The sequence below is a fragment of the Neofelis nebulosa genome, chromosome 10 (assembly GCF_028018385.1).
Source record: "Neofelis nebulosa isolate mNeoNeb1 chromosome 10, mNeoNeb1.pri, whole genome shotgun sequence".
Classification (NCBI taxonomy): Eukaryota; Metazoa; Chordata; class Mammalia; order Carnivora; family Felidae; genus Neofelis; species Neofelis nebulosa.
The window spans coordinates 11,101,397-11,122,614 of record NC_080791.1 but is presented as its reverse complement, the minus strand read 5'-3'; the positions used below and the strand labels follow the sequence as shown (position 1 = coordinate 11,122,614).

The 21,218-nt window shown below is 45.8% G+C and overlaps 1 protein-coding gene across 12 annotated transcripts in view; it reads right to left on the bottom strand.

Annotated features, from left to right (window-relative positions):
- Positions 1-21,218, bottom strand: part of NCAM1 (neural cell adhesion molecule 1) — a 313,590-nt gene that overhangs the window by 39,769 nt on the left and 252,603 nt on the right. For 8 of the 12 annotated variants that reach the window (XM_058686736.1, XM_058686737.1, XM_058686739.1 and 5 more), the window contains exons 6-11: positions 14,275-14,417; positions 3,486-3,636; positions 2,967-3,151; positions 2,499-2,595; positions 2,019-2,189; positions 195-326 (exon numbers count right to left, since the gene is read on the bottom strand). In XM_058686736.1, the coding sequence (XP_058542719.1) occupies positions 195-326; positions 2,019-2,189; positions 2,499-2,595; positions 2,967-3,151; positions 3,486-3,636; positions 14,275-14,417 (879 nt within the window). Of the gene's footprint in view, positions 1-194; positions 327-2,018; positions 2,190-2,498; positions 2,596-2,966; positions 3,152-3,485; positions 3,637-7,800; positions 7,831-14,274; positions 14,418-21,218 lie in introns of all 12 variants that reach the window. The other 4 variants (XM_058686744.1, XM_058686733.1, XM_058686734.1 and 1 more) reach the window with 1 other exon arrangement.

Here is a 21,218-nt window from a genome sequence, read left to right as displayed (position 1 = left end):
AAGAGAACAGAAGGGGCTGGGCATCAGCCATCACTCAGGGCCAAGGAACTAGGAGGTGGGACCTCCTGGAGCAGAGGAAGCTGAAAGACAAAAGCTGTCATCCAAACCATGGATGGGGCAGCTCAGGGTCCCCTCTGCCCCTGAGGAGAAGAGGGTGGGGATGGGGAAGAGGCAGGGCAGCTGCTTTTACTTACGGACTGGCTGCGTCTTGAACTCAGAGGCTGTGCTGATCTCCCCCAGCCCCTTGCCGTTGAGGGCCGCCAGCCGCACCGCGTACGTCGTCTCCGGCTTCAGGCCCACGATGGTGACAATGCCCTCCATGTTGGCTGTTGCGAGAATATGAGAAGGATCACAAAGGGTGGAAAGCCCATTAGTAAAATGGCGCAGCCGCTGTGGAACGCAGCACGGCAGGTCCTCAAGAAATTAAACATAGCATTTCCATGTAATCTACGTCTGGGTATATCACGAAAGAATTGAAAGCAGGAAGTGGAACAGATACGTGCCCACCCACGTTCAGAGTAGCGCTGTTCACAATTGCCAAAGAGAGGAAACAACCCAAGTGTCCATCAGTGGACGAGTGGACGCACACGGTGTGGTACTGATACAGTGGAGTTTCAGGCAGCTTTAACACGGAATGAAACTCACTCGGACACGTGCTACAATGTAGGTGGACCTTGATGACATCAGGCTAAGTAAGCCGGACACAGAAGGACATGTTCCATTCATCTGTAGTAGTTAGAATAGTCAACTACACAGAGACAGGAAGTAGAATGGTGGTTGCTGGGGCTGGAGGGAGGTGGCAATGGGGAGCTAGTGTTTAACGGGCACTGAGTTTAGGATTATGAAAAAGTTCTGGAGACGGACAGTGGGGATGGTTGCACAATAACGTGATGGTACCTAATGCCACTGAACTTCACACTTAAACATGGCTAAAATGGTAAATTTCACATTCCACATATTTCACCACAACAAAAATAGAATCGGAATGTTGATTATATTTGAATTAAATATATATATATATATATATATATATATATATATATATATATATATATATATATATATATAGCAGGGGAGGGTGGAATCCAGCTTGTAGCAATGACCAAAAAAAGAAAACAAAGCCAGTTGGACTTTCACATGGGGTCGACTTGCCATAGAGCTGGTGTGAGGTTTCAGAGGGAAGTTAGCGAGGTAAAGAGATCGTTTTTTTCTGGCTCCAAATGGACAGCCCAGAAACTCCTCAGGTTCCCCACCCCCCAAAAGCTGAAGGAGTGATGGAGGCTACCTGGTGAAATAAATTCTCAGTAAAAAGGGCCGGGAGGCAGCCACCCTTGTTACCACATACCGGACCGGGATTAAAACTTTCTATGGAAACAAAAAGTATTTCACTGGCGTAGAAACCCCGCAGGGAGAGTTACACACGGTTGTATACTCGGTCTTCAGGGCAAAATAGTCCAGGCTCAAAATCTTCAAACTGTAGGCATCCAAGGGTCATTTTTAAAATTTTAGTTTGGAAATCTATCACAGGATGAATTGAAGAGCAGACTTGTCTCTCTGGCAATTTGTTGTGTGGTTAATACCATCATTACAGGGCAGCCCCTGAGTACACCAAGCAAGATGGATGGGTGACGGCAGAGAACCCCCAGCCCGGATCACCCACAGGTGCAGGGCAGGGGCGGTCTGGACTCATCCAGTTGTGCTTAGCACCTAAGTAGGGCTTCTGCTTGGAGCGTGCTTGAGATGGCCTCGTCTTAGCGTGTCCTGAGAAGCAGGTTCTGACGTACCAGGGGACAGAAGGCCAACACTTCCAGAGGAGATGTGACCATGCCCAAATTCCAGAGGGACAGGGATGGTGCTGCAGCAAAGGAACACGGACGGATGGCAGGCTGTGGCATCTGGCTTCCTCAGCAGGTGAGAGCGATGTGCCATTCTACTCGGGTGTGCAGTCAGGGGCCCGGCACCAGGGGTGAGCGTCTGCCCAGCACCGAGAAACCCATCGTTCGACTCTTCCCACTTACCCTCCTTGGCATCATACCACTTGAAATGCCACACTTCTTCGCCCACTGCTCTCCACTCGGCCTTGTATTTGAGGATGGGCACACCACCTGTGGCCTCTGGTTCATCAAACTGCACCTGTGCTGTGCTAGAGTACGGCTCCACCTGGTCGATGGACGGTGAAGATGGGGTGTCTGTGGGGAGGGCACATATGGAGACCCAGGTGAGCCCGATTAGGTCCAGGACGTGACTCCCAGTCACAAAGCATGTCTCTCGTTTGTACTCATTCTTGGGAATCTTGTCACCCGTCTCCTGTTCCCCAGCCCATCATTCCCTCCCAACATGCGCTGTGCCCACACCCTTGAACCAACATAGGCTCCTTGCTTCCTGACCCTCTGTCTTTGGCTACCCTGGCCCTCTCTTCTTTTGCTCTCTTAGCGTCACCGAAGGGCATGGACTAGGCCAGCAAAGACAAGGCTGGTACAGCCATCAGGGGTGCTCACCTGCTTGGACAAGGATGAATTCCAAAGACTCCTGTCCAATGCGGTTCACTGCAGTACAGTTGTAATTTCCGAAGTCATTTTCAGAGTCTGGGGTCACCTTTGGAAAGGAGGAACTTGTGGGTTACAAGTGTCCCACAGAATGGTCACTGATTCAGATCTTTGTTTACTGAATTAATTTGTAAGGAACAGAACAAGTAAAGCATGAACCATTAGCTCCAGCCCAGCCTTAAATCAGAGAGAATCGCCAAGGGGCTAGTGAGAGGCACGTTCGGCCTCCCAGGCTGTGACCTAGTCCCAGGGAGAGAGAGGGGAGCAGGGCTGAGACTCAGTTTCTTCTGTAGCCGATGGCTCCCCTGGTCAGGACACGTGGGAGAAGCAAGAGAGAAGATTTTAGCTGCAGAGGGCAGCCTATCTATCCACAGTCAGATTGTGCCTTCTCCACCCTCCCCTGTCCCCGCCCCGACTCACCTCCAGGTAGCTGGCCGAGGGGGTGTTGTAGATCTTGATATTGCTGTAATTGGAGCTTGGCAGCAGCTGGCCATCCCGGAACCATGAAATTGTGGCGCTGGGGTAGGCAAATACCTCGCACGTGATGTTCACCTGGTTCCCCTCCCACGTGTAGACAGCCACAGGGCCCTGCAGCTTCGGGGCATCTGCAAGGAACGGCAATGCCCATCAGGAAGACCACCACCACCAAGGAGCCCCGTGCACCCTGTCTCTGGGCCCTGGCAGGGTGTGTGTGCCCTGAAGCAGACCCAGTGCCAGGACACGGTCAAGCCCAGGCTGGTGTAGCAGTCCTGGGAGCTGCGTGGGAAGACGGAAGCGCCTGTGGGCTTGTAAGAAGCCTGGGGCGGTGGGAGGAACAACTTGGGGACAGAGGTCTGGAAGGGCCCAGGGCAGGGTGCAGCTCAGGTCCTGGCTGCTGTCCTCCCCTTTCACCCTGACCCCACACGGCCCCCTCCCCTCATTTTTCCAGTCATTGCTCACATTGCACTTCGAGGTACATGGACTGGGAGTCCTGGCCGATGGTGTTGCTGGCAGTGCAGATGTATTCTCCGGCGTCTGTGTACTGGATGCTCTTCAGGGTCAGAGACGACACGCGGGCATGGCTGCGCACCACCATGTGCCCATCCAGAGTCTGCCAGGAGGGAAGGGAGAGCATCAGAATTTGAGGCAGGGTGGGGGGCGGGGCAGGAGACCGGGCCACCCCTCGTCTGGGACCAGTCTCACATCCTCTCCCCAAATCGTGCCAATGCCTAACTTTCACTTTAGGTACCTGCTAGTGTGGGAGGCTCTGGAGAGCACCACGGGAACCTGAGTGTATCCAAAATAGAAAATGGGACTCAAGTTTATGTCAAGCAGTCTGGACTCTGTGCCAAGGTTGATTTGGGGCAAGGACAACCAAGGTTCCCTGCCGCCACCACCCGCCCCCCCCCCAGACAACCCTGTGTGGCATGTCTTAAATGGAAGTGAAAGTCCTGGCTAGCAGATACTCCAGCAGCAGCAGCCTTGCTCCATGGGATTCTGGGAAACCTGCACCCCTATGTTTTCCTCCCAGGAGTCTGCCCGTCTGCCAGTTCCACAGTGCAGGCACACATAATGGGAAATCCGAATGTGCCAACTGCAAGAAATTATGCAAGAAACCTATATTTCTACAGATGCCTCACTTTCCTGAATGCTTAAAAGTAAAATAATTTCATTCAAGAGAAAGTCCGACAACTCAATGATCAGGAGCTGGTGAGTGGAAGTGAGGGGTAGCTGGGTCTTCTCTCCAGGGACAGTGGCACAGAGTCTCAGGCAGATCTGGGATCCATGACACCACACTCACCACCATTTTTCTAGCCCCTAAGACCACAGTTGGCTTCCTGAGTCTCTGGAATTACAGTGGCTGGTCAAAAAGGGAATAAGCATATGACCCCTAGGCAATGGGTACTGTAATATTTCCAAGGGGCCTTTGCCTTGCCACTCTAAAATGGTTGCTGGCCTAGTCTGGGCACGTTGCCCAAGTTCAAATCCTCAAGAAAGTTGGTAATCTGAAGGAGTCTTGCTCTTCATAGGCTGGGTTACACTCTTATCTCCAGCATATGCTATTCTGTGGACATGGACAGGTGAGTGTTCTGCATATGGCATCTGTCATCCATGGGGTTGAGCCTTTAGGGAATCGAACACCTGCTTCAGATTCTTTTGACGTGCTGGTTTGGAAGCCTGGGACTCAGAACTGCAATGTCATACAGCAGCCAGTTTAGGCAGCTCAAAAGGAAGGTCCCATTGGCCTTGTGGGGCAGTCTCCACAGATCTGCCCATCACTAATGGACCTAATCCTTCTCAGGCATTTAAGCCCCACTGAAGTTCTCATATCTGGAAGTTGGAATACCACTGCTGGCAAGGAGGCAGAGTGCTGAACAAAATCATCACTGCCTACCTCTGCGAGGGCCACCCCACTCTCAGAGGAATGCCCAGATGCCCATAGCTCTCAACTCCACCTGAACCATAAGTCTGCCAGGCTAAGTGGTTGAGGAGATGCCACACATTAGTGAGAGATGACAACAGACAGATGTGGAGCACTTGGCTAGTAAGCCTTGAGACATCCGGTTTGCTGAAGATACTGGGTCCTCGGACCCCCCTATCTTGTGGGCTGACAGGGTTGTCCCAATATTCCCGAGTGGTGACTCCCATGAGCCATATAAATTTTAACCCAGCAGATCTAGTGTCATGGAAAGCATGAAGCCACACCAGCAAGTATCTCTAAAGAGCTGACCTGATCTGCTTGTCACTTCTGTCTGTCCCCAACAGAGCAGGACAAAGGCAGAAAGGATTTGAGGTCCACCCCGCCCTGCCCCGCCCCACCCTTTTGGTTATATCAGTGAGAACACAGGTTCAGCTGCTAGTGATACCAGCCAGTGGCTGAGCAATGACTGTTTGTCATAGAGGCACAGCTTGTCCTGGGCCCAGCACCCACAAACATGGAAAACTGACCGGATCTTTGGGAAGTCAAGAGAATATTTCCACAATAGAAGAAATATTGCAGCAAAAGATGAAAAGAGAGTCGCGGAACTAAGAGTAGGACAGTAACAAATCACAATGAAACAGGGCATGAGCAGTCTTTACTCAGAATATTCTAGAAAAAGGTTGAAGAGAAGCTTGGGAAGTGGTTTCATTGACAGCTATACTCTTCCCCCCTTCTATGTGTTCTAAATTTCTCTGGAAAAATTTTCTCACTTAATGTTGTCAACAGACCAGTAGACAGCCCTCTACAGAGAATTCTTATTTTGCAGTGGCTCACGACAGGATTGATGATGGGAATTTGCCAGATGCCCAGTTCTCCCTCCAAGGGGAAGCAGATAGACTCCAGTGCAATTAGACTGTTTCCCTCTGAAATGTTTGACTCTCACACAGGGACAAAGTCAGGGACTGCTACCCACAAGCCATCCAGACCAGGAGTCATGCTGATAAAGTCCAGGCTTGCAGAGGAAGCAGATGATCTCTGGGCAAGAAGGGAAAAACACCTGTGACAAGAAAACCCTGTTTTGCAAAAACAGCATGAAGGGCCATCACAACTATTCTTCTCATCAGAACATTTTTGTGTCCCTTCTTCTAGGTAAAAGTGCTAATTCTCAGAGCTTACAGAACGAAACTGGCCATAACCCAGTAACCTTCTTTGGAGCTCATCTGGACTTATGGTCTTCATCTCTGAATGAGACAAACAGGAGGAAATTCTGAGCCCCAGGGGTGGCACTCACTTGAAAGTCAATTATGTCCAAAGTGAGATACTCAAGATAAGGATACTCCTGGAAAACGGAAGTGAGTTGTCTGCTTTCCAGGGAGTAAACCTAGGATTTCCACTTATAATAATAATTCTCTTAACCTCCCTTAACGCTCCCTGATAAATCTCATGTCCCCCTCCAGCCAGGTCTAAATCAGAATGACAGGGGAAGATGTAGAAGGTCAAATAGAATGAGATCTGTAGTTACTGAGGAGTGGCTGATAATTAACCCCTCTTCTCTCCTGTCCCCAATCCCAATGGGTCTGTGACTTTGGGGCAATAAAACAGCCAGGCTGGGACAGCACTAAGTGATCCCTGTGCATTTCAGGGAGGCATTTCAGCGAGACGAGCACCTGACTGTGGTCCCCCATGACATGGAAGAAGGTAGGAAACAAAGACAGCTTATTGTACACTGGATTTGATCACGGCAGTGTGTTCGTGTGTAGAAACTAGGATCAGTGCCCGGGGATGGGCAGTCAACTCTTCAATACTAAACAGCATTAAATATTTACAGCCACGATCTGAACACATGAGTTATGTGTTCCGAATAATTACCATTTCTGAAAACTAAGAGGAAAGAGTTACCTAATTAAGACACAGTGTATAGGATTGCCATATTCGACATTTGTAGTATTAAAATATCAAAGTTTCCTCTGGAGAAGAGACAAAAGCTATTTTTTAAAAAATATTTATGGATTCAATCCTTGAACCTCATCTAAAGTATACTAGTTTTTATTTTGCTATCTTTCACTTACACGAATCACTGAAACAAAGATAGGCCTGATTGTAACTAGGGTCTTGAGTGTGTAACATTAAAATCTAAAGATTAATATTTAGCTTTAGTTTTCAAACAAGGTCCCACATTACCCAAATGGAAGGAAGCAGTCAGAGAAATCTCAAAGGCTAAATGCTACTGACTTCTAAAACCATTTGTGCCAAATCATGCAAATCTCATAAATTTAATTGTCTATGAAAGTAACATAGGTATGCTTAGCAATTTGGGGAAACCAAGGAGAGATGTCATCTGCATTGCTGTGACATGAAATGGGATGTGATCATTTACCAGGACCGATCATTCTAGAATAAAGCGAGCAACAAGATGAGTTGAGCTGGAAAGGGCTGAGTGGGTTTTTAGACACTAACTCTGTGACTTTATGACCCAAAGCCACATCAACCAGGTGAGAGGCCAAAAAAAAAAAAAAAAAAAAAAAAAAATCTCATCATTTCAAAATGCCTGGCCTGGGAATTGGAGCGATTTATTTCTGTAAGTATAATTACCTGGAGGTGATTTTACCAGCACCAGCAAGAGAATAAGATCCAATTTTAAGAAGTAATAAGGATTTGTTCATCCACTCCCAACACAGCTTGCTTGCTCATCCTAAGACACTATTGCCAAGTAACGTCTACCACTATTGACCTATTCTTTAATCTAACTAGATGACTAATTAGTTTAGCATGTCTGGTTATTAAACTGTAATGGCGAGTTAAACTGCGATGCTTTCGAAACTAAAGACTGGCTAGTGGTCAGGTAAGCTATACCTCCTGCTTCTCCGGTCGAGTCCACGAAGCCTGGAGAGAACAAGATATAAAACACAACAAGAAAGCAGTAAAATTTTACAACATGTTGCTTCAGAGAATTGATGTATCACACTGCATTCCGTGCACATGCAGCTTCTTTTCAACTCAGAACTTTTTCCAAGGCTCACTTTCAATGGTGTGTTTATTACCCAACTGAATTTAGGGTTTAGCTTATGTTAAGCTTTCCCCACCCCCTTATGCACATTAAGATGCATAATTCAAAGGAGAAGGCTTTCCTAATCTTTGGTAGACATACACAGGGGTACCAGCAGACACAGCAGACTGCTCCTGTTCCAGAACATCTTGAATATTTCTCGTAGTTATTTCATGTCGCTATTAGTTCTGACTATAAAGTCTAGAGATACTCATAGAGTACGTTTCCTCCTTTGGATTCTATTAGACAGCTTATCACAAAAATACGAATGCCATTTTGTGCTCATGCATTTTATAATTCATTGCATGCATCCTATTAAAAATCACGTTTATATTTTCTAAAAAGGAACTAAAAAAGGAGCAGAGAGGTACATTAGGAGTGGTTAAGTATGAAGCGCTTAAAGTTGTTGATCAGGAAACTTCCAGGACACCAAATTCTGAGTGCTGCGGCAGGCTCCAGTCAGTTCTCAGGGGCAGAGGAATGCCCAGATGGCATGCGGGCTCAAGCGTGCACCATCGACATCAAACAGAGGAGGGAGTCAGCTCAGAAGCATAGAGGTTTGGGTGTCTTCCTACCCACGTCTGCATATTTTATATCTGGCACTCGGGGAACTCCTACACTTAGAGTTTTTCCGTTTTCATACTGGGTTTCAAAAACATCCTACCTGCAGTTGTTCTTTTTATTAAATGGCATGACTGCCTGGTTGTCCCTGATGTTCAGATGGAAAAAGGAGAGAACAGATACCAGAGACAAGGCAATGCAATCCAGGAGATGCAAATGGTTAGCAAACATTTAGTAGGAGTCCACTAAATGCAGAGAGCTTTTGTGAGAAATGAGGATGGAGAGGTTGGATTATGTCACGTGATGCTGGAATGAAGAAAAAAGTGAGGACAGAGGACCATGCACCATGTGTCGGTGTGCCAGCATGTCAAATGTGGCCGCCAATGAGAAGCTTGTCTGTCACATGCCAGGGCTGCATGAATCAAGACTTTTTTAAAGGGCTATCTCATATGGAGTTATTTGTTTTTCAAATCTGATCCTTCTTGTACCTCTCCCAAATCACTAGGGTTTTGTGTCGTTGAGAAGTAGTTGCTAGTAACACAACGCCTCCACTAGCCTGACCTCCTGCCTGTGTGCCCGATGGGAGTGGTAGGATATGCCTTGGCCCTGATAATTTGCTGATGGTGTGTAGTTCACTTTAAGACAATCTGATGTGCAAATATACACACATAAAACAAATTAGGATATGATTAGCCATGCTCCAGAAATTTTAAGTTCCAGGTCCTTTTAATATTCACGTTTTATTACCTCACATACGAGTCTGCAGGAATATGTACATTGAAGCATCCCTACACTTAGCCTAAAGTAGACCCTGCTATACCTCTGCCCACACCCTGAATATGCCAGACTCTAATTGCTTTTCATAGGCACCTTTTCCAGTGTTTATACGTGGGCACCTGGTTTGCATTAATGAGGAATTCTCCCCGGTGACAGAAAGATCCAGTTTTCAGTGAATCCAGAATTTCAAAGATCTCTCTTATTTGTGGGATTTGTGGGCTACTCTGTCAGCTAAAGACTCGAGGTTCAGGAAGTTCCATTTTTTTCTGCCTGTTCTGAACTCAACTCTTTGCCCCTCTTCTTTTCCTTAAATATTAAGGCTTCGTATACATTTCTTTACCAGTCATTTCAAAGGCATGTTCAAATAAGAGGTTCAAATACGCACACAGAGAACGTGTTCTGATAGTGACTGATTGTGCAAATCATCACCCAGAGGTCTCGCTCAGTATGTAAATGGTACCTGGAAGTTAGCCCCACTCACTCACATACCTGGCAATATTTAAAATGAGTCTTGGTAGTATGAGCAATGAAATGATGTGGATGTGCAAACTTTCTTTGTACCTGCATTATCACAATGTCCTCCAGACACATTGATCAAACTGACCCATTATGATGTTCAAATATGGTTTGTTTCAAGGGTTTTTTTTTTGTTTGTTTGTATTTGTTTGTTTTGGGCCAACATAATGGAGATTAAGAAATGGATTAACTTTCAGACAGGTGATCTACCCTAACGATCTTACTGACCCAAATGTAGCCTACCTGTTATCAGTTGTTGAGCAAAACCAACTCAACTAGCTGAAGCTTAGCAGACTGATAGTAATCGGTCTTGAAGGAGTGATTGGACTGAACCCAGAGATGCGATCAGATAGATTTTGACAATCAGGCTCAGTGTACTGGCTTTTGCTTGTTTCCCCCACCCCTTCTTTCTCTTCTTCTTCTTTTTTTAATGAAGAGGAACATCAGTTTTCCATTAGAAAGTTACTAACTCTGTGCCTATGGTTGAAAGCCTTTTCTCTCCTCTTAAGAAGGGTAATACTAGACAAACACTAGACTTAACTGGCAATGAATCAAAAGACCAAGTTGCTGTAATTAGCTTATATTGTAACGAGTTTTATTAAAGAAATCATTGAGGGGCACCTGGGTGGCTCAGTTGGTTAAGCATCCAACTTCAGCTCAGGTCATGATCTTACAGTTTTTGAGTTCAAGCGCCATTGTGAGTCCCAGCCCCACGTCAGGCTCTGTGCTGACAGCTTGTTCAGAGCCTGGAGCCTGCTTCGGGTTCTATCTCCCTTTCTCTCTGCCCCTGCCCCACTCACACTCTGTCTCTGCCTCTCTCAAAAATAAATAAACATTCAAAAAAATTAAAAAAAAAAGGAAATCATTGAACCTTCCACAAAAGTCCTCAAAATCATGAGGAGCACCATGATATTGGATGCTCTGCCTTCCAAGCCAGTGACCCAGAGGAAGGCCCTGGTAGCACTCTAAGGACTTTGCACGTGACCTTGTCCGAGTCAACATTTTTATCAGAGACTTAGACCAAGATATTTCAAGTAAGTGTTCAAACAAGGTTGGAGCCAATAGCTAATACAGATACTGGATGACAGCTGCATGGGGAAGGCTACTGAACTGCTTGCCTTTGGGCCTTGTGAAGGAAGTGGGGTCACCACTGAGTGTTAGACCTCATTACTTTAAAAATACGTGAATAGAACAGGGGGGCCCCTGAGGCTCGAAATGCCCTAGACCTACAGACCTTTAAGGACAGTTCTGATAAAAGCCAGACTTGCCTGGTTACAAGGATGGACTGAAATGGTTCTCAAGCCAGAAAGAGTTTGTATGGGTGGCATTTTTGGTAATTGAGGTGATTAGAGGTGGCTACTGGCATCTAGAAGGAAGGGAGCTATTGGTACTGAGTTTCTGGCCATGCACAGGACCATCCCAGTGAAGGAAGTGCCTTCCCAAAGTGCCACTGATACCACTGAGAAACATGGGGTTGCAATAAACAAAACACAACTTTTAGCAGAAATAAATATAATATTCTGCATTTTAGGTGAAGCAACCAATTGCATAAGAGCAGGATAAGGGGCTATGTGGCTTAAATGCTGTTCAGATAAAAAAGAGCTGAGAATTTTAGTTGACCCCAAGCTCCACATGAGGCAACACAATGAGGAAACCGCTGCAGGGGCCAATGCAACTTTAACTGCATGGTGGTGTCCAGATCAAGGGAGTCAGAGCTGCACGGAAGACTGCATTAGTTACACTAGGCACCATAAAACTTCAGGGGAGTGTCACTGGACTGGGACCACTGGGACCACTAGAAAGCACAAGGCGGGGAACCCATGACCCCAGAAATGAGGAAGACCACTGAGTGTGTTTAAGGGAAGAAGAGTAGAGAATCCAAGAGCCCTCACACAGGGCACTGAGTGGCAGAGGTGGGAAGACGGAGCGGAAGGGGCAAGGAAGCAGACCTTCCCGATCACCAGTGCTGGCCAGCTGTCTTGCAGAGGACGGTCGCCATCACCCTTCAGGGAGTGGCCATGGGGCTTTCTGGCAGATATGCTGGCAAGGGAGTGCCAGGTGAGACTAGACAACCTGGAATAGGGCCTCCCTTCCTGCCTTCTATGATTCCAGCATTTTGCGCGGTCTAATTCTCAGGAGACTTCCTGGCCTCCGCGGTTAGACACAAGTGGCTATTTTTATCTGCTTAGTGTATCAGCCTGATTGTAAAAAGCCAACTGTTTTCTCTCACTTCTATGCTGCAGTGACTCTAATCATCTTGGTACCTGATTATATACGATGCACCTTCAGGTGGAGGAGAACATGACGGGCCGCTGCCAGGTAAAAGTGAAATTTATTACCTGGAGTCCAACTGGCACCTGTAATAGGCCATCTTCGTTCTATTAATTACAAGCTATCCTCAGTGTAGGACAGAGAGCAAGCCTCTTTGATGTCAATATATAACTGATAGAAATGGCAACTTTTATATGCAGGGGTTCATTTAGGCAAGTGTGTTAATCTGGTGTCATCTCACTGGCTGGTCTGGAGGACTTGTTCTAATATCGATTCACTCATGCTCCAGTAATGTCACATCAAGTAGACTTGAAGACAGTCTGTATGTAGTAAAAGGAACCACAATGCAATATATGTGGCTGGCCTTCCATAATTATCTCAGGTTGAGACCAGTGATCTACACTGATAACTGAATTATACAGTACCTACTTGGCCTGAGATGGTCTCTGTTGGATACCTTTGGTTTCACTACTTAGTAAATATGAGTGTGTATTAGTGCCTGGTTATTTGTTCTCTTTCTGTAAAAATGAATTCACAGATAGAAGACAGAAGTGACCACCTATTAAAGAACTTAGGGTAGGCACAAATCTTAACGGCCCTTCCGGTATAGCTTAGATGTCGAGCTATTCCTAGAAAAGACATTGAATTTAAAAGCATCATTCATCTGGGATAGATATTATTTCTGTCCTTTACTGTAGGTCAACGATATACACTGGTTCATTCTGGACAAATCTACTCACAAGCCTGATAGAGAAAAATCTGGTGAGCAGCAGCCCTGTGGTTTAAGCCCTGAAATGTACATTCAATCCATGTAACACACACGATGGGAGCTGAAATCTGAGCTTAGGGTTTAATTCCAATGTTGATAAAGAAAGTATCCAAGTAAACACCACATTTCCTAATCCGGTTGGTTTTCACAATATCGAACAGCATATGTGAGTCTCAAAAATACTTAGCAGTTCCTTGAGTTTTTGTTAAGTGGAATTCAACTGTGGAGGTAAAACTTGCAAAAAAAATAATGGGCTTTTTGGAACAGCAATTTCTATTCCTTTTGATTTAGTTTGCTTTCTATTAACAGGGCAGAAATCAGATCCTCAAATGCAAATCCCAAACGTGGCTCTGGCATTTCACACTATCTCTTTTTGACTTTATTTTAGTTTACCCTCTCTAGGGATTTCCTTTAGGCAGGCAGAAGAGTGAAGATCTATCATTTTTGACATTCAGGTCAATAAGCAATCCATTATAAATGTTCTTTAAGGCTAAGGCCATTATTCCTGAATAGGTGACAAAATTTTGGCCAACTAAAATGAAGCCCATTACTAGAGGGTATATGAGAGGAGACTGGAGATGTGCCATAAGAGGCTTTAAGTTGCTCTGAAACCAAGCTGTTTCTTCCTCCTGCTTTTGGCCCACTCAGCAGCAAAGAGCTGCAATGACGTAAGGTTATCTAAATTTTTATATATTGTCAATAATAAAGATAGCTTTCCGGGGGCCTATAAATCTACATGCTTTAAAGCTAAATTTTCCCAGTCATTTCAATTTACCAAGAAGGTCGCTGCCATGTGCTTAAACTCTCAGTGAATGTACTGTAGAACCCAGTGGAATAATCATCATGTAGAAACTGCTAATTATTTTTGCCTTCAGAACAAAATGATATCCAAACGTGACCGAAAATACAGGCAGACACAAAGGCAACCAAGCTTTTGTGCGTATAGTGCATGTACAGCATGAGTCTACAAAACACAAGGAAAAGAATTAATAGGGCTCATGCTGATCCCCGCTATTTCTGGGCGACACTTCCCTGGGTGCCCCCTGTGATGATGGTAGGAACAGCTGGGGCACCAGGATCTTGGCTTTTCCTCGCACCTCATAGCTCCATAATCCAAAATCACTACCCCCTTCCTCCCCAGAACGTCTAGCTTGACCATGCCCACTAATATCACAACCCTTTGATAGAAACTGTGGTCCTTCCACTGTAAAGGGACACTGGTGAGGCCACAGCCAGGCAGGCTGGAGGACGGAGGCCACAGGACCTGGCATGGCCTCTGGTGTCTGCATCCTATCTTTGGGCTCATCGAAGAGAACGGGGCATGGGCAGACACAATCTGCTTGGAGCCTGCATCCCATGGCCCTGAAACTCTTGGGGGACATCATACCTTTTCTTCGCTGCTGATGTTTCGGGTAGAAGTCCTCCAGGTGATAGAGGGAATGGGGTCTCCTGAGGCTTCACAGGTAAGAGTGACTTGTTCCTCTAGTTCCATGGCAGTCTGGTTCTCTACATAAGTGATTTTGGGTTTTGCTGAAAAGACAAGACTTGTTAATGAGTCTATCTGATCTTTGAGCTTTCTGGGTTTAAGTTACAACATGCACCCATTCAACAAAGGTTATGTGCTTACTAGGTGTTAAGAACCTATTCCACGTGTTGTAGGAGATAAAGAATGGAATCCTCAAGGAGTGTGCAAATGGGCATACAACAACATTGATGTGATAGCCAGAGAAATAAGATCCCATAGAGTAAGAGTGCTAAGGGCAGTGGGTGGAGAAGGTGCGGGGCAGAGGAAGATCGCTCCTCTGGCTGGAACCTTCATGAGGGGAAAGTGTCCCGGCTGGGCCATGAGACTTTCAACACATGGAACTTTGGGATAGAGACAGTCATTCCAAGTGTAGAAACCTGCTTGACTGAAAGCAAAGAATCGAGAACATGGGAAGAGGGCAGTGTGGCAGGAGCTGGTGTTTGTACATCACGGCAGGGGGAGGCGATGCTGGTCCCAGGCACAGGGATCATGACTGCCTGGCTAAAACACTTGCTTTGAATGATCTTGGGTGGCTGATGGAGGCCCACTGGTGGTGTTTGATCAGAGGAATGAAATGGCCATTTGTACTTCAAGAAGGTTAATCTAGAAAAACTCAAGATGATTTAGAATGGAGGACACCTTGAGGTGGGAAAACCAATTTGGAAGCTCTGGCCGTGCCCCAGATGTGGCTTAATACAGTCCCGAACTGGGTGGTCTGGGGTGGGGGACAGATGGGGAAGGTCAGCTTTGAGAGAGGTACTTAGAGCAGGTTTCACAGGAAGTGCCAAGGGAACAGAGGGCAAAGGAGGCATGGCAAGACACAAAAGAGGGGATGAGAAGGTGCTGACATGACTCTGAGCATCTTGCTGGAGGGGGGAGTTGGGTTCGCATTGACTCCAGGAAGGAAATATGGCGAGTGATGGGTTAGGGGCTGTGGGGTGGGCTGGGATAGGAAGGAGATGAGATGGGTTCATTTTCCAAATGTTTTGGGTAATGCAAGAAAACACAAGGATTCGAAAGCTGAGTTAAATGTTAAAACATTAGAGAAAATTGACTTTTCCTGATTTAAAACAATTATACTCTGAAATTGCTAAACCTTCCATGGAAGAGAAAAGATAACACTACACAAATGTAACTTATTTCACTAATGGAGGAGAAAGACCAGGCTAGATATACAAACAAAAGAGAAATAAATCAAATTTACGGATAATTTTGGAAAGAACTGCATTTCCTTTACATTCACATTCATACGGTACCCCCAAGTAGGTTAATGAACTACTGCCTATATACATCCTACAAGTTGAGGTGCTCGATTTTGCTTTAATAAAGAGAAAGCATTGGCAAGGCTGTGCATTTTCTGTAGCAAATATCTGCTTCTATATAAAACTACCCCTATAGATCAAATATTCTGCCACAGTTAATCTGTACTAACCAGCCTGCTCGTCAAATCCTTTTTTGATGGCAAGCACATAGGCACATCTCAATCCAATGTGGCCAAATGATCACAAATTGGAATTGATGGAGTCCAGTTGAGTGAGGTTTTCCCCTTGGAAGGTTTTGTGTCTATCTTGATAAATAGGATTTTCCAGGTGGTCACAACTCATATTGAATGGACCAAGTGTTAAGTGTAGCTGGACAGGAGGTTTTACAAAGATAAAAGCTGAATTTCTACCCTGTTAAAATCACAGATTGAAGCGTGTTAAAAAATAAATAAAATTCAGCCTAACGACTGAATTCACTGAACTGGACAGTTGTTTTGAAGTCTGGAGGCAGTATAGGAAGGCTGAATTTTGGCTTCTTGAAAGCTCGATGGATGTTGTGACCGAGACGGTGTTTGCTGGCCTTTTTCTGACCCCCTGAACTTGGTCCTGGCAGCAAAAGGTTAACAGAAGACAGACAAGGTATAGTTAACATCTATTAATGTTTGGTTTGGTGGGTTACAAAAGGTCCACTGTACACATCTTTAGAAAAAAGGAAAATGTATTCTTACTAAAAATATTATTAACAATAGCTAATTTCAGATGGTCTACAGAGGGCTGTTGGGAAGGAAGGCAAGCTTTTCACTGATGACTTAACCTCTCTGCACTACAGAAGCAAGGCTCTTGTGAGAAGTAATTGAAGGCTTAGAATATTGCCTTGGAGATAGGATACCAATATAATTTCCTGTCCAAATCAGGACACCCTTGAGTGGGAGAAGGGATTCTCTACATAACTACCTTGGGACAGTGGGCATCATCAGGCCAACGGGGACAGATGCAGGGTCATTTCCCTCTGCAACCCAGGATCTACAGGAATAGCTCCAGGTTTTATCTTCAGATGGTACTTGTACCATTTTAATTAATGTCTGTTGTGGGCCCTTGACTGTGGATCCCCATTTTATATTCCACCTGCTGCTATGGGAGTTAATGCCTCAGACTGTCCCATTGTACATCTCCCCATGGACCTCCCTGTGAGAACACCTGTCCTTGGGAGTTTTCCAAGCACACTGGCTCTCCTCTTCCAGCATGCCCATGGCTCTGCACCCCACCACTAAGGAGTGGTCTTGTCTATTCCCACTCCAATCCAGACTCCTACATCCCCAGCCCAAGGAGGGTTCTGGGGCCCTGCTTGTCTGAACAGAGAGGCTGGGCATGACCAGGCGCACCTTCCTTCAGGCTTTATACTGTATGGTAACTCACAAGGGCTGTTTTGGTCCTAAGGGGTCAGTGAAGCAAACCCACTGGTGAACTGGCCTCAGCCCACGGCAGCATGAGGCCTCAAGAGCATTCATGCGAGCATAATAGGAATAAGAGGAGACAAAAATACTTTTTTAGAAGGGCCCATGGGGAGACAAGCAATGGAAATTCACTGCCAAATTTAAAGACAGGTAGGATGTAACTACTTAGTAAAAAGAGCTTCTGGCTGATAACTAGGGCAAGGCATGCTAGAACGTGCCCCTTTCTTAGGAAAAAATGATGTCAGTAAGGTACAATTACGGCAGTTTCTAATTTAGATATGCTCCATACATACTAATTGCCTTCCCTTCTGGAATCAGGGGAGTTCTGCGTGCTTCTCTACTGTCTAAGCTGTTGGTTTCTTTGCTCTTCTGCCCCACTGCTGCCGACTCTGCTGCCAATGGGGAGCCTGTTCCCTCATTTCTCTCCTTAGTGCTGGTCCCATGGCAAACCAAGGGGAAGGAGAGGGATGGAGGAAAGAAGGATGGAGCCCTAACTAGCCACCCCCCCACCTTGGCCTTACTACCAATCCCCTAAACCAAGGGAGGCCAAAGGAGGCAGAAGAGGAGGTTAAGAATGTGAAATGGAGAGGGGAAGGGGTGTGTGCACGAGGCACCAGGTTACTCCAAAGAGGCAATGCAAACCCTCCCCTGGATATCATAGAGGAGGACTCCCATTTCGGATGGGGTCCCTAGGAGCCGGTGATTTGCTTACCTGTCTCTGCAGTCTGGCCACTTCTCGTCTATTTACTCTTCTGGACTAACATATGTTCTCCCAGTGCGATCTCGGGGAAGAAACTGTGTGTGTGTGTGTGTGTGTGTGTGTGTGTGTGTGTGGCACAGAACGAGAGATGCGTGGTGGGAGAGGCGGGCAGAATGACAAATGGTGCCTCGCCTCAGTTCCTGCATCCTACATTCCCTGCCTGGTTACCTCCTTCCCCAGACCTCCAGCTCTTTCCTCTACATTGGCCCCACGAGGCTCCTGACTTACTACCCACGCCTCCTTCCCAGGGCAGCTCCCAGCAGCAGAGAGGCCTGGAAGAGAAGCCAAGCTCTGTTCCTGACCAGCCAAGTTAGAAGGGAGTGTACTTCTACAGAGAAACAATGTTGCCCATGGTGAGCAAGGCAGAGCGCCCACTAACTTCAGCATTCCGAGTCATTCCATCTGCAATTCAGAGGCAGTATGTGTTGAGTTGAGTTTCACAGAGTAGTAACTCCCAAAGTAGTAACTTTGAGTAGTAGGGACCTCAAAGCCAACTGCCTGGGTTTGAATCCTGGCTCCTTGGGTAGGTCACTCAATTCTCTGTGCTCAGTTTCCTCATTGGTAAAGTAAGGACAATAATGAGATCTACCTCACAGGGTTGTGCTGAGGAGTAAGAGTCAGTTTATAGACACAACTTCACACAGTGCTTGACATACTACAAGCACTTGCTTCGTGTTGGGTGTTATTACTACCTCCTGGGGCTAATATCTAAGAATTTCCCAAGACAAGTGATGGGTACACATTCCTGGACTCCTCCCCCTGCCATATACAATGTGCTTCATTCACATAAACTGCTATTCCTTCATTTATGCAAATTCTGACACCTGAGATCTGCTAGGCACTGTCCTGGCAGCTGGGGGTTCACAGTCCCCATCTACAAGGAGCTCACATTCAACGTAACACGAGTCCTTCCTGCCTCTGTGCCTGTGTGTGTGTGGCCTGAGGTCCTTGCCCATGCCCCCTCCCTGCTTCACCCTGGAAGCCCTTGTTTGTGAAATAGTACACCATTTGTGAAAATCTCTCTGACTTCTGTCCCACAGGACCACACATCCTCTTTTTCTATGAAACACCATGCACATCACCATTATGAAGTCCTTACAATGGACTGTCATTAAAAATACCAGTGTTGGGAATATCCAATGGAAAAAAGACAGTCTCTTTAACAAATGGTGCTGGGACAGCTGGACAGCAACATGCAGAAGAATGAAACTAGACCACTTTCTTACACCATTCACAAAAATAAACTCAAAATGGATAAAGGACCTGAATGTGAGACAGGAAACCATCAAAACACTAGAGGAGAAAGCAGGAAAAGACCTCTCCGACCTCAGCCGCAGCAATTTCTTACTTGACACATCCCCAAAGGCAAGGGAATTAAAAGCAAAAATGAACTGTTGGGACCTCATGAAGATAAAAAGCTTCTGCACTGCAAAGGAAACAATCAACAAAACTAAAAGGCAACCAACGGAATGGGAAAAGATATTTGCAAATGACGTATCGGACAAAGGGCTAGTATCCAAAATCTATAAAGAGCTCACCAAACTCCACACCCAAAAAACAAATACTCCAATGAAGAAATGGGCAGAAAACATGAATAGACACTTCTCTAAAGAAGACATCCAGATGGCCAACAGGCACATGAAAAGATACTCAACGTCGCTCCTCATCAGGGAAATACAAATCAAAACCACACTCAGATATTACCTCACGCCAGTCAGAGTGGCCAAAATGAACAAATCAGGAGACTATAGATGCTGGAGAGGATGTGGAGAAACGGGAACCCTCTTGCACTGTTGGTGGGAACGCAAACTGGCGCAGCCGCTCTGGAAAACAGTGTGGAGGTGCCTCAAAAAATTAAAAATAGACCTACCCTATGACCCAGCAATAGCACTGCTAGGAATTTACCCAAGAGATACAGGAGTACTGATGCATAGGGGCACTTGTATCCCAATGTTTATAGCAGCACTCTCAACAATAGCCAAATTATGGAAAGAGCCAAAATGTCCATCAACTGATGAATGCATAAAGAAATTGTGGTTTATATACACAATGGAGTACTACGTGGCATTGAGAAAGAATGAAATCTGGCCTTTTGTAGCAACGTGGATGGAACTGGAGAGTGTGATGCTAAGTGAAATAAGCCATACAGAGAAAGACAGATACCATATGTTTTCACTCTTATGTGGATCCTGAGAAACTTAACAGAAACCCATGGGGGAGGGGAAGGGAAAAAAAATGCGGTTAGAGTGGGAGAGAGCCAAAGCATAAGAGACTCTTAAAAACTGAGAACAAACTGAGGGTTGATGGGGGGGTGGGAGGGAGAGAAGGGTAGGTGATGGGCATTGAAGAGGGCATCTTTTGGGATGAGCACTGAGTGTTGTATGGAAACGAATTTGACAATAAATTTCATATGTTAAAAAAATAAAATAAAATAAAATTCAAAAAAAAATATATCAGTGTTGGTCATCAGTGTGAGTCCACGAGCCCATTGATAAAGACACAGAGCACGTTATTCATCCTCATAACCTTGGCAATGGCTAGGCCTATAGCAGACACTCAAATGTTGTTGGCTGGCACTATTATAGTTTATATGCTTATGTGTTCCTCTCCCTCCTCGTGTCTCTCAGAGGGACATCAGACTTGTCTCTGTTGCCCCTCTATCCAGCAGCACTGACGTTCAGTAAATATTTGTTAAATGAAGGAATACATCAACAAAGGCGTCTGTCTTTATACCATGGAAAGACTTGAAATGAGAATAACTGGGGAAGAGAATTAGAGAAAAAAACTATCAAGAATATTTTCCAAGACCATTATTAGCTTTCACTCTCCAGTATATCTGGTTGATATGAACCAAACTGATCACCTATTTCTAAACCCAATTGTCATTAATAGATAGGATTCACCTGTGATTAGCAGGTCTGATTGCAGACAAGCACTTGATGTTTCAAAGCTCTTTGTTTACAAACATGGATTGGTTCTCTCAATCAGGCTAAACAAGTGGGTCCCAGGCAGGTTCCCTGGGCCCACACAGTAGTGACCTGCGAGACGCCATGAACCAGAGCTGCCTATCTGGCATCTAGCAGCACCATCTACGGTGGACCAAAAACATGAGCAGTGTTGACAGCCACTGGGCTAAGCATTTCTCTGCCACAAGTCCTTTTTCCAAGGTCAGGTCAAAACACATTTCAGCTCTAAATGAATGGAAGCTAACTGAGTTTATGAAGACAGAGAGAGGAGAGATGTAGGGATGCTTCTCATGACTTTGATGGCACTGTTTCACACAGGCCAGGGAAAGAAACAAGGAGACACAGGCAGTCAGCCTGGGGATCA